This window comes from Ovis canadensis, chromosome 4, assembly GCF_042477335.2.
Source record: "Ovis canadensis isolate MfBH-ARS-UI-01 breed Bighorn chromosome 4, ARS-UI_OviCan_v2, whole genome shotgun sequence".
Taxonomy (NCBI): Eukaryota; Metazoa; Chordata; class Mammalia; order Artiodactyla; family Bovidae; genus Ovis; species Ovis canadensis.
Window position 1 is genome coordinate 51,340,920 of NC_091248.1, and position 12,421 is coordinate 51,353,340.

General features: G+C 35.0%; 1 protein-coding gene across 1 annotated transcript in view; it reads left to right on the forward strand.

The window, feature by feature from the left end:
- The window catches only part of SEMA3A (semaphorin 3A), a 242,456-nt gene that overhangs the window by 180,690 nt on the left and 49,345 nt on the right, over positions 1–12,421 (forward strand). Inside the window, exons 7-10 of the mRNA XM_069586654.1 lie at positions 8,502–8,644; positions 10,373–10,487; positions 10,587–10,656; positions 12,129–12,273. Coding sequence (XP_069442755.1) covers positions 8,502–8,644; positions 10,373–10,487; positions 10,587–10,656; positions 12,129–12,273 — 473 coding nt within the window. The remainder of the gene's footprint in view (positions 1–8,501; positions 8,645–10,372; positions 10,488–10,586; positions 10,657–12,128; positions 12,274–12,421) is intronic.

The following is a 12,421-nucleotide window of genomic DNA, read 5'->3' on the forward strand; positions in this document are numbered from 1 at the left end:
TTGGACTGTGAAGAAGGCTGAGTGCCAAAGAATTGATGCTTTTGAACTGTGGTGTTGGAGAAGACTCTTGCAAGTCCCTTGGACTGCAAGGAGAGCCAACCAGTCCATCCTAAAGGAGATCAATCCTGGGATTTCTTTGGAAGGAATGATGCTAAAGCTGAAACTCTAGTACTTTGGCCACCTCATGAGAAGAGTTGACTCATTGGAAAAGACTGTGATGCTGGGAGGGATTGGGGGCAGGAGGAGAAGGGGACGACTGAGGATGAGATGGCTGGATGGCATCACTGACTTGATGGACATGAGTTTGAATAGACTCCCGTAGTTGGTGATGGACAGGGAGGCCTGGCGTGCTGCGAATCATGGGGTCGCAGAGTCGGACATGACTGAGCGACTGATCTGATCTGATCTGATATATATATATATATATATATATATTCTAATGTAAAATTCTTCCATCACCCCTCAGAGATATGTGCCTCTGACAGATAAGAAAGTTCAGACTAGTTGACATTTATTAATTTTTTGATGTTACAAGTCCAGTGAGTGGGAAAAGCCTCATTTTACCCAGTTTTTATTTGACTCCTATCACAGGAGAGTTTTTATATATGTACAGTGAAGTAAGAATTTACCTTTATGTTGTTAATTCAAGGTGTATATTTAGTAAGGATTTTTCTTCATACATAAATCATAATGTCAGTGAAATCACATTTCAAATGTGAGGAAAACAAGAGTCTATATGTTTATTTGTGAACTAGGTGAATTTTCAAGCCTTCCTGTCCTGTTATAAATGGTGTCAGGACTGATTCAGAGTTAGGTAATTAGCACTGTGTTTCTACAGTGGGCTTTTGTTCCTTTTATTCTGCTCTAGAACCCCCTAACATACTTTACAAGAGGAATGTCTATTTCATGGTGTGAAACTATTCCTCTTAAAGTTACATAAGAGAGTTTATAATCATTAATTCCAGCCTCTATCCAAATGAACTGTGTGTAATTTATGTCCTAGAAAACCAATGTATGTTAACCATTTGGAGTATAGATACTGCAAAACCTTAAATCATCCAATAGGTTTGATTCATTTTCAGAAAAAAATATTTGTATTGTTTTGCTTGAATGTTCTTGTTCTTTGGGGACTCGTGGGTACAAGGGAGAAGTCCAGCCAAATGCTGGTCAAAATGTACCCATCCTAGCAAATCAGGCTGATCCTAATCCTGAGTGCAGCAAAATGTGTTCATAACTTAAATAAACTCAAGATGCCAAATGAATCATAAAGGGAGCCGCATGTCCTCTGCCAAGGTGTCATTTTCATTAAGTGTGAGATTGCACCTGAAGGACAGTTTAATTTGCAGCTGCTAAAAATATTTCGACAGAGTGGTACTGTTATAAGTGGCAGGTGGTGCCCAAACGTGAATTTTGCAAGAAATGCCATGCGTGGGATGAGGTGTGGAAGAGTGTCAAGGGGTGCTAAAGGAGATAAAGGGGAAAAGAGAAGAGAAGTGTATTTACTCAGCATTTATTGCTATTTTCATGATTAAAGACCCCATGTTTCACATGCTATCATTGGCCCAAGATTATTAAATGTCATTATTTGTTCAGCTTCTATCCCAAGCTCAGGGGCATTGCAAAGGTAGCACAGTACCTGTAAAGGCAACGTTTCTTCCCCAAAGGCATACCATTTGTAAGCTATTCAGATGAGAGAATCTTTCCAACTCTATTTACCCTTCATAGTGTTTACATTGCAGTTGTATGCTGGCAAGATTAATGCACTTTGATCTTGCTTAAATGGATTTTGCCCCTTTCTTTTGATGTTCAGCTTTTACTATATATCCACATGAACTTCCTGCTTCGCATGGCAAGAAATATTGTCAAATTGTACAAGCTCAAAGGTTTTGTTAAATCATTCTCACTTGGGATTTTGTGAACTTTACAGAGTAGAGCAATTTACAGAGTTGCAATGTGGAAAAGTATCTAGGGGCATTGTAACTGTTTACATTATTAAAAATCCTGTATGTGCATGTCTGTTATTTTGAATGGACTTGGCCATATTAAAATCAGGAATTTGTATCTGGAAATAGGCAATCACTGATTTAATGGGTTACAGAACACAAATTTTAAAAGAAAAAGTAACTAGTGGGTTTGGGTTTTTCATTTCTGCTTGCCATTTGCTGGAAGTACTGGAAGTAGAATAACTTCCTCTGTAAATGCCAGGAATTTTCTTAGATTCCTAAAGAGAACTAACAAAATAGGTCAATCTAGATGAATTTTGGTAAAACTTTTCCATGCAGTATTTTTGATGACAGGGCAAGTTATTGAATACTTGAAGTTTTGCAGGACAGTGGTAATCTCTGACTTCTAATATATGTGTTATTCTTAGCTCCATAAAATGAAGAGGCATACTTTCTGATATTTTAATCCTACTGATGAAATCTAAATTTGAACAATTGCAAACACATAATCTATTTTACTACATTAGTTACCTAACACAAAGGGATACAATCAAAAACAAAAAGCTTCTTCTCAATTAAAATACCATTTATAACATTTCAGAAGAACCTTTTGAAAAACCACTATGGTATAATAACTCTTAGAAATAGTTGCAGTTTAAATAAACACATCTAAACATTTCTTTAACCAGGGACTTAAACATTGTCAAAGCTATGATGAGTTCTGTTCATTCCCAAGGTTTAACAAACTACGTCCAAAAGCAATAAAATGTGATATATCTTAAAAAAAAAAAACTGCACATTTTAGTTCAGCAAATTCATTCATCTGTTTCTTCATTTATTCATTCAGGAGCAATGTTCTGTTTGAGAAATTATGCTTAGACTGGAAGAAATAGGGGGAAAATAGGGAGATCATCTTATAATAATAAAGAGGAAAGAAAATACATCATTAAACAGAGTTTTATGGATTCGAATTGAGGAACATGCACCAGGTGCTAAGAAAGGGTTTATATGTTAAAAGGAGGTAGAATGTACCAGGTGGATTGAAGAAGGTAAGGCCACAGGCAGGGAAAACATGAATGTGGGTGCCAGGGCAGAAGAGATAAGGGCATGCATTTAGGTAGCTGCAGTGAGATAGATTCACAATATGCTTAGGGGAATTTTTGGTCTATTAGAAGCTGAAGGTAAGAGAGGGAGAAATAATGGACAAATGCCTGTCATAAAAAAAATGAAGGTGAGCATCATAAAAAAAGAAAAGAATTAAATGATTTAGAAGAGATAGAAGCAAATTTTCCTCCATGTTATGTGAACTAAAGGACTGTGAAGATGGTAGATGTGTTTTCTGGAATGATATGTGGGCTTGCTAAGGAGTTAATAAAGGGAAATGTGGTTGGTTCTACTGAAAGATAAGTCAAAGGGTTTAGTCCATGAATGGTGTGGCTTGCCTTTAGTTTATTGTCTATATTAGAGACTGTGAATAATGCAGCTGACAAGGTTTCCCACTTCCTCTTCTTGCTAGAAAGCTCTGAGCCAAAATCATGGTCCATCTTGAGCATATGTATTGATAAATGTAGTATCTACTTTTAGCCCTGTTACTGACCTGGAATAGTATCAGCCCTATAGTCCTTTCTGGTTGCCACATTTTGATTTATGGTGGTCTTATCCTATGACATTTGAAATCTGTTATTTAAAAATACATGGTATAAATGCACTTGTACTTATTTTTGTAGCACTGTATGGATAGATGCCTTAGAAGAAATAGATAATACATGTATAAGTTAGATTATTCCAAAAATATAACTGTAAAGTGAAAAGACTGAGTTTTGCTGGCAAAGTTAATGCTATAAAACAGGGAAAAGAGATGAAAATTATAGCAAGAATACGTTTGAAAATAAATTTAGAGTACCAAACAGAAGTCCTTCAGGAGATGGAGGCAATTTAAGGTAAACTAGCATTTATATCTAGGTACTGATCTTCACATTAACCAAAATGGAAAAGTATGAGCAGAAACAGTTTTTAAAGAAAAGTTAAAGAGTTCTTTGCTGGGCATAATGAATTTAAGTTGCAATAAGATATCTAAGTAGAATACTGTAGCCAAAATTTTGAAATGCAGAATTGAATATAGGAAGAAAAAAAAGGCTGATGTAGTCTGGTGATACTTCAACCTACAAAAGTGAATAAATTCCCAAAGGAAAAAACTTTTAAAATATAATAAAATTAAGAATATTAAAATAGTAGAAGAAATACTAGGAGATGGCTTTATTTATAGGAATAGAAGGAAATAAGAGGTATCTGAAAATAAATTTAAGGAACATATATATTTAGGGTTTTAGGAAAAATAGTCCCAAAGGAAATGGTGAAGATTATTATTAACAATTGAGGTTCAGAGTAAAAAAAAAAAAAAAGGCACAAGCCAGAAAAACAAAAAAAATTTGGAAAGATGTGACTGCTTTATTGTGCCAATGGCTGATGACAACCAAAGTAGGATGAGTAATCAGTTGGCTGGTGAGGTGGTTCCTGTTGATTAACACTAAGAACACTACCAGTGGGGAAAGAACTCTGGTATCTCCTGATCTAAGGGATAACTTCAAAAGCATCTCCCACCAAAGATGCACTAAACTGGGCTAGTCTTCCTTCTCCACTCTCAAATCTATTTTCCTCAGTTGTTCCATCTCAGTAAATGATCCTTATCCAACCAGATGTTTAAATCAACTGTTTCAAAAGAGACACATGTACCCCAATGTTCATCGCAGCACTGTTTATAATAGCCAGGACATGGAAACAACCTAGATTTCCATCAGCAGATGAATGGATAAGAAAGCTGTGGTACATATACACAATGGAGTATTACCCAGCCATTAAAAAGAATACATTTGAATCAGTTCTAATGAGATGGATGAAACTGGAGACGATTATACAGAGTGAAGTAAGCCAGAAAGAAAAACACCAATACAGTATACTAACACATATATATGGAATTTAGAAAGATGGCAATGATGACCCTGTATGCAAGACAGCAAAAGAGACACAGATGTATAGAACGGACTTTTGGACTCTGAGGGAGAAGAAGAGGGTGGGATGATTCGGGAGAATGGCATTGAAACATGTATACTATCATGTAAGAAACGAATCACCAGTCTAGGTTCAATACAGGATACAGGATGCTTGAGGCTGGTGCATGGGGATGATCCAGAGAGATGATATGGGGTGGGAGGTGGGAAGGGGGTTCATGTTTGGGAACTCAGGTACACCCGTGGTGGATTCATGTCAATGTATGGCAAACCAATACAGTATTGTAAAGTAAAATAAAGTAAAAAAAATTTAAATAAAAAAGAAAAAAATAATAAAATAAATCAACTGTTTATTTAATTTGTCCATGATTTTTCTTACTGCTTCTCATAGCCAATGTCTTATCAGTGAATGTAATTCAGTTTTTCTACTTTCACAGTCTCTGCATTTGTCTCCTCTGTGATACAAGTCCACATCACCATAATTTCTAACCAGCCTTCAAAGTAATCTTCTTGCCTTCGTTCTTGCCCCAGTATATATGTATTTTTTCCTACAGAAGCCCGTGATCTTCTAAAAATAGAAACCTGATAATGTCATTACTAAGTTTAAAATACTGGTTTCCCTTTTAGCCATTAGGAAAATAAACTACTGAACAATAAACTGCCTTCTTACTGTGGCTTAACTTTGTCATCATCTCTGACCACCTCCCTCCTCTGTTGTGTAAAATTCTCTGTGGTTTCTGTAACCTCGCACCTGTGTTCCTTCTACCTGGGAAACTCCTAGATATTCTTCAGGTCTTGAATTGTATGTCATTTCTTCTGAGAAAAACTTTCCCTAATTCCATCAAAGCAAGATCAGTTTTCTCTTCATTTTTCATTACAGTCATTTCAAACTCTCTATTTTTGCAAATTATGTGCAATTTAATAATTTCTGTGTTTAATTGTTGGTATTCTCTCACAGACAGTAAGCACCATGTAGGTAGAAAACATTTCCCCTGATCCTCCACAATTAGGAGCACAGAGCAAGTGCTTAGGAAATATTTGATAAATGAAAATACAAATAGTGAGAGATTGTATGAAGAAGGGAGATTGTTTATTGGAGCAACCAACAGTCTGTAGATGACTGGATTGAGAGCAAATAGAGAGAGGCCTTAGACATATAAAGGAAGAGCAGTCATTCTTCCACAGAATGGAAGTAAAGAAAGATTGGGTGGGGAAGGAAGCAAAAGAAGGGAGTTCTTACTAAATGGCTTTGATCTCAGTGGTATAGCAGATAAATAATCCATCTTTGGAGGATAAATTGAGAGATGATCCATTAGTTATTTTGAAGACAGTGAGAATGATTTTAAACAGCAGCAGATAATAAGTCTAAAGTGAGTCACTAAAAGTAAATAAAATAATTCCTTAGCAACGTTAGCATTTAGGATAAATAGTTTGAATGTATGTACATCCATTTACAAAGACTATATGATTTTCTTCATCCTTGCTTAGGTATGAAGACAGAGAGAGGAAAGTTCTGGGGTTGTATAGGCGGGTAACTGGAGGTTTAGGAGGCCAAGAAGTCCTAGGATGATAAGGAAGACAATTAGAATGACTGGATTAGATAAAGAGGAGGATTCACCAGAGAGGAGAGAAATAGACTGAGAATGACAGAGAGGGGCAAGGAAGAGAAAGGCAAATTTTGGGCTCCTGAGAAACAGAAAATGAATAGTGAGCAAAGGTTTGGGCCAAAAAATAAATATATATAAGATTTTCTAAATTCAATATATTAAAAGAATGGCTTCTTTTAAATTTTTGGAAAACATCAACTAAAGACCAGATTTATTTTGAAATTAGAGTGAATATTTTGTTCAAGATAATGATGTAAATTTCTTATAGCCAAGTCACATTAAATTGACTTTGTTTTTCTTCGATATTCTCTTTTTCTATTGTAATATGTTTATTATTTTCTGTGTATAATGGTACTTTTTGTCATATCTGAAGTTATGTCAGATTTAATTTGGCTACCAAATCCCCTGTGTGTATAGTGTCAGGTACTAAAGAGATAATCGGATTGAAGGCCTTTTAACAATGTTATACATGATAACTTGCTTGATTTCCCACTAGAATCCACTTGTGTAAGATGATAATTATCCTCACATATTTTAGAGACAGACCATGATACCAACTTAAGAGAATATCTATAAGTACAAAATACCGTTTGCTTTGTTTTTATCTATTCTTCTATCATCACTTTTGCTTCATTATAACTTTCTGGAAGAAATCTATGACCAACCTAGACAGCATATTAAAAAGCAGAAACATTACTTTGCTGACAAAGGTCCATATAGTCAAAGCTGTGGTTTTTCCAGTAGTCATGTATGGATGTGAGATTTTGACATTAAAGAAAGCTGAGCACCAAAGAACTGATGCTTTTGAACTGTGGTGTTGAAGACTCTTGAGAGTCCCTTGGGCTGCAAGGAGATCAAACCAGTCAATACTAAAGGAAATCAGTCCTGAATATTCATTGGAAGGACTGATGCTGAAACTGAAGCTCTAATACTTTGGCCACCTGATGCAAAGAACTGACTCATTGGAAAAGACCCTGATGCTGCGAAAGTTTGAAGGCAGGAGGAGAAGCGGATGACAGAGGATGAGATAGTTGGATAGCATCACCGACTTGATGGACATGAGTTTGATCAAGCTTCAGGAGTTGCTGACGGACAGGGAAGCTTGGCACACTGCAGTCCATGGGGTTGTGAAGAGTCAGACACAACTGAGCAACTGAACTGAACTGAACCTATTTGAGAACCAGGGAGGGATTGGCATACTTGGCTAGGAGTAAGGTATGGGAGGAAGAATAGGTAGAAGAGAAGGCGTGAAGAGTAGCAGGGACCGTCATAGATGGCTTCGTTACTGTAAGGAGTTTGTGTTTTACTGCCAGTGATTCAAAAAGATATAGGAGGGTTTAGAGAAGTAGTGATGTATCAGAGATACGCACTGACCTATTCTGTGGAGACACAGCAAACTCAAGGGTGATGCCAGGGTTTGGAGCTTGAGTATCTAGTAAATGGCATTCCCTCTTAGTGAGATGGGGTACAACTTGAGAGAACTTGGTTTGCTTTGTTTTATAGGAATCTCACCTCTCCCTTCCCACACAGTTTTTACTGGAAAGGGGAATAGACCAATTGGTAGTGTGATTTAAACTATTTTATGCTTAAAAAAAAAGAATAACAATGATGATGGCAATAAGTGATGCTTGATAGCTCTTCCAGTTTACAAAATATTTTAATATCCAATAATGCATCTGCATTGTCTGGCTACACTGAGGGTTTCTGTATCTATTCCTGATTTTTATTGGAAAAAAAAATAATTTTTTGAAACGTAAGTGATTTGTAACATACTTTAAAATGCATAAAGAACAGTTTGCATCTGCTGAAAAGGAGTGAACCAAGGAAAATTAGCTCTTGAAATATGTCAAATAGGAGTTAAAAGAAAATTGAAAATAGACTATAATGAATGATCTTATTTACCCAATTGTGAATTAATACATGTGCTATAATTTGTCTCTCAGATCCAAGGTTCATTAGTGCCCACCTCATCCCAGAGAGTGACAACCCTGAAGATGACAAAGTGTACTTTTTCTTCCGTGAAAACGCAATAGATGGAGAACACACTGGAAAAGCCACTCACGCTAGAATAGGTCAGATATGCAAGGTGAGGTAAAGAGAAAATGAGAGCATCATTGTCTAATCACAGTTTTTTTCTCCTTTCCCATCTTTGTACAAGTATAATAAAAATATGGCTAAAAAGCCTTCCTGATCATTATAAATATTTAAATGGCAAAAACATATTATAGTTGCTTATGTATAACCTTGTAGTCAAACATGCAGGTGGAGGTTTCCACATACTATTTCACAAGTACATTAAGTAATGCTAGTTTGAAATTCTAGAGAAATAATTTTTTATATTACCTTGGAAAATAGTTTTTGTATTCTCAGACCTAGTAAAGTTTCCTACAGTGTGTAGGTTTTCAATGAATATATTTTGTTGGAAATAGCTAAAGAATGAATACAAAAGAAAAAACAATATAGCTTATTTTTATAAATTTATTGCATTCAGTGTGCACATACAAAGCAAACATACATAATTTTGAAACTGTGAGCTTTCATATACTGTATGGCACAAAATTGGATGTGAGATGCATTATAATGTTAGACAGAATAAAAAATTTGTCAGTAAATACTTAAGGTTAAATAGTGTGAACATATGGTAACAGTATTGTTCTTACCCTCTATACTGTAAAATATAGTATATATGCAATATGATTAAAGCCAACTATTATTGTATTATTAAAGCACCTTTCATCTCAAGAAAATCATAGGGACAAAGTCAATTATTGTCTTCAAATGAAATTATTTTTTAAAAAATAATGAAATTTTACAAATCCCTATCTTAGAAGAGGGGCATAACCTCTTTTGTTCCACAATCATGATTTAATTATTTATCTAGTATGTTAAATTACTGGAAAATTATAAGTTTTAATGATCTGGAAACATACAAATGATATATGAATATATGAGAATCTTTTCTCCACAAAATATAGAGCATCATTAAAAGCACTACTTATAAGGGTTAAAAAAATCTTTATACTAAATAAAATCATATAAACAAAATATAAATCAGTGTTATAATTTTGAGGAAAAGATATTTCTTCAAAAATATGCACATAAATACTATTTTAAAAGCCTAGAAGTTACCAGTAAAAGCATATCATCATAATAGAGTTTATTGCTACATTGAGTTACAGTTAATTTTCATTTTCAGGGAGCAGTTACTTTTTCAATATGTTACTCTGGAATGACTTCTTTACTAAAATTTTTCTGATATTTTTTTCAACATGCTATTTATAAAGTCAGAATTATTTCAACTGTTCGAACTTATAAAAATATTTAATGCTTAGCATGCTTTTCTGTTGTATTTTGAGTATGGGTTATGAGGCATGCAGTTATTCTTTCATTCAATAAATACTCATTAAGTGCTACTATGTGCAAATGTGCTTATTTCCATGAACCAGCTTACTTAGATGGATAAAATCTTACTACGTAAGAGAGAGAGACTTAAAGCAGGCAAAACAGACACCAGAGTAATATTGTCCATTGCAAAGTGGTAACAGAATGGAAAAAGTACAGTGACTGTTTAATGCTAAGGGGTATTTATTATAAGTCACTCCTTGAGTCAGGTTTGAATGAATAGATTGCACCAACAGTAGGATGAGAATGCAGTTACTTATATCTAGTCATTTACAATTCATTTATCAATTTGAAAAATGAGGAATTGCATTTTATGTATGTTTCATATACAAAAGATACGAGACAATTAAACTAATATTTTAAATTATCATTTGCACGCACAGTTTTTAAAACCGTTATTCCCTCCATTCAGAATGACTTTGGGGGCCACAGAAGTCTGGTGAATAAATGGACAACATTCCTCAAAGCTCGTCTCATTTGCTCAGTGCCAGGCCCAAATGGCATCGACACTCATTTTGATGAATTGCGTAAGTAGCTAATGACGTTGATGTTGCATAGAGTATATTTGTTCAGGCTTTGCCATAACCTTCAGAAATGCAAATTTCCCTAATTTTATTTTTAAACAGAGGATGTATTCCTGATGAATTCTAAAGATCCTAAAAATCCAGTTGTATATGGAGTGTTTACAACTTCCAGGTAAAGAGCATTTTATTCTCTTATTATCATAGAAAATCCATGTCCTTTGGACACTGTTTTAAGTGTCCATATTTGTGAAAATATGTTTTTGAAAGAACAATGTTGGCTTAACCTTTGAGCTCTTGTGCATTCTTGGGTGCTTGAAATAAGTCATGATGTAAATCATTTTATACATAAATTTTAGCAAAGAAGGTCATTACTATAAATTTAACAATGAAATGCATGCCATGCCCTATGTATAGCTTTGACTTGAAAAATTTGAATGAAATATAAAATATTATAAACATAGAATGGGGATGATCCAGGGAGATGATATGGGGTGGGAGGTGGGAGGGGGGTTCATGTTTGGGAACTCATGTACACCCGTGGTGGATTCATGTCAATGTATGGCAAAACCAATACAGTATTGTAAAGTAAAATAAACTAAAAATAAAATTTTTTTTTAAATAAAAAATGAAATCTATGTTTTGTTAACAGTTTATAGTAATATAAACTAAGGGTGAAAAATCTTTTTTTCCTCTTCTCTCCTTTCTCTTCTCTCTTGTCCTTACCCTCCTTCTCCCTCACCTCCTCCATCTCCCTCCTTCTTCTCCACCTCCCTCTCTCTTCCCCTCCTCCTTTCCTCATTTTCATCTCCCTCAAAGCTCTTGCTGTCAATCAGATATCTTATTTTCTGACTGTTCTCTTCAGCATAAAGTTTATATTACCTGGAGTTGCTGAATTAAATATATATTTAATATATAAATAGTGTTATGTATTTGGATATGTATAAATGTTTAAAAGGGAAATAATTTAAAATCATAAGTCAGGAAAAGTGCTGCAAAGGACTGTGATAGCATAAAGAAAGATTAAACTACAATGTCCAACACTGATTTATTCTGTAAGTATTAAAACCATTAAAATTTGATTGGACATATTCACTTAATTTTTTAAAGTAACATGATATGAATGTACATATTTGTGTCATATATTGTCTGTTTATGACATGAATACATATATTCTGTGAGTACTTAGGGGCTTCCCAGGTGGCGCTGGTGGTAAAGAACCTGCCTGCCCATGCAGGAGATGTAAGAGATGCAAGTTGGATCCCTGTGTCGGGAGTTCCCCTGGAGGAGGACGTGGCAACCCACTCCAGTATTCTGGCCTGGAGAATCCCATGGACAGAGGAGCCTGGAAGACTACAGTCCATAGTGTCACACAGAGTCAGACATGACTCAGACATGACTGAAGCAACTAAGCATGCACACATTAGTACTAAAGATGGTTTCATCCATGCCTTCTAATTTTGAGCAATGATAATTTGTTCTCTTACATCTTATTAAAATATATATACATGCAGCTTTAAAAATACTAAACACTATTTGAGAATTTATGTTCAGGTATTGATAATTGCTATCTGAAATTTAAGACATCAGCATAAATAGCTCTGTCACTGTATAAAAATGAAATTCTGTATTTGTTCTCTTTTTTAGTAACATCTTCAAGGGGTCAGCCGTGTGCATGTATAGCATGAGTGATGTGAGAAGGGTGTTCCTTGGACCATATGCTCACAGGGATGGTCCCAACTACCAGTGGGTGCCTTATCAAGGAAGAGTCCCTTACCCACGACCAGGAACTGTAAGTGACCTAGGTGTTCAAGACAGGAAATGAGTACATTTATGCTGAAGACTTAACAAAAAAGCAGCTATGCACATATTTAATGCAGATTATAAAAAAGAATGATTCCAAGACTATAAATGAAAGCAAGATGAGGATTTTGTCTGAT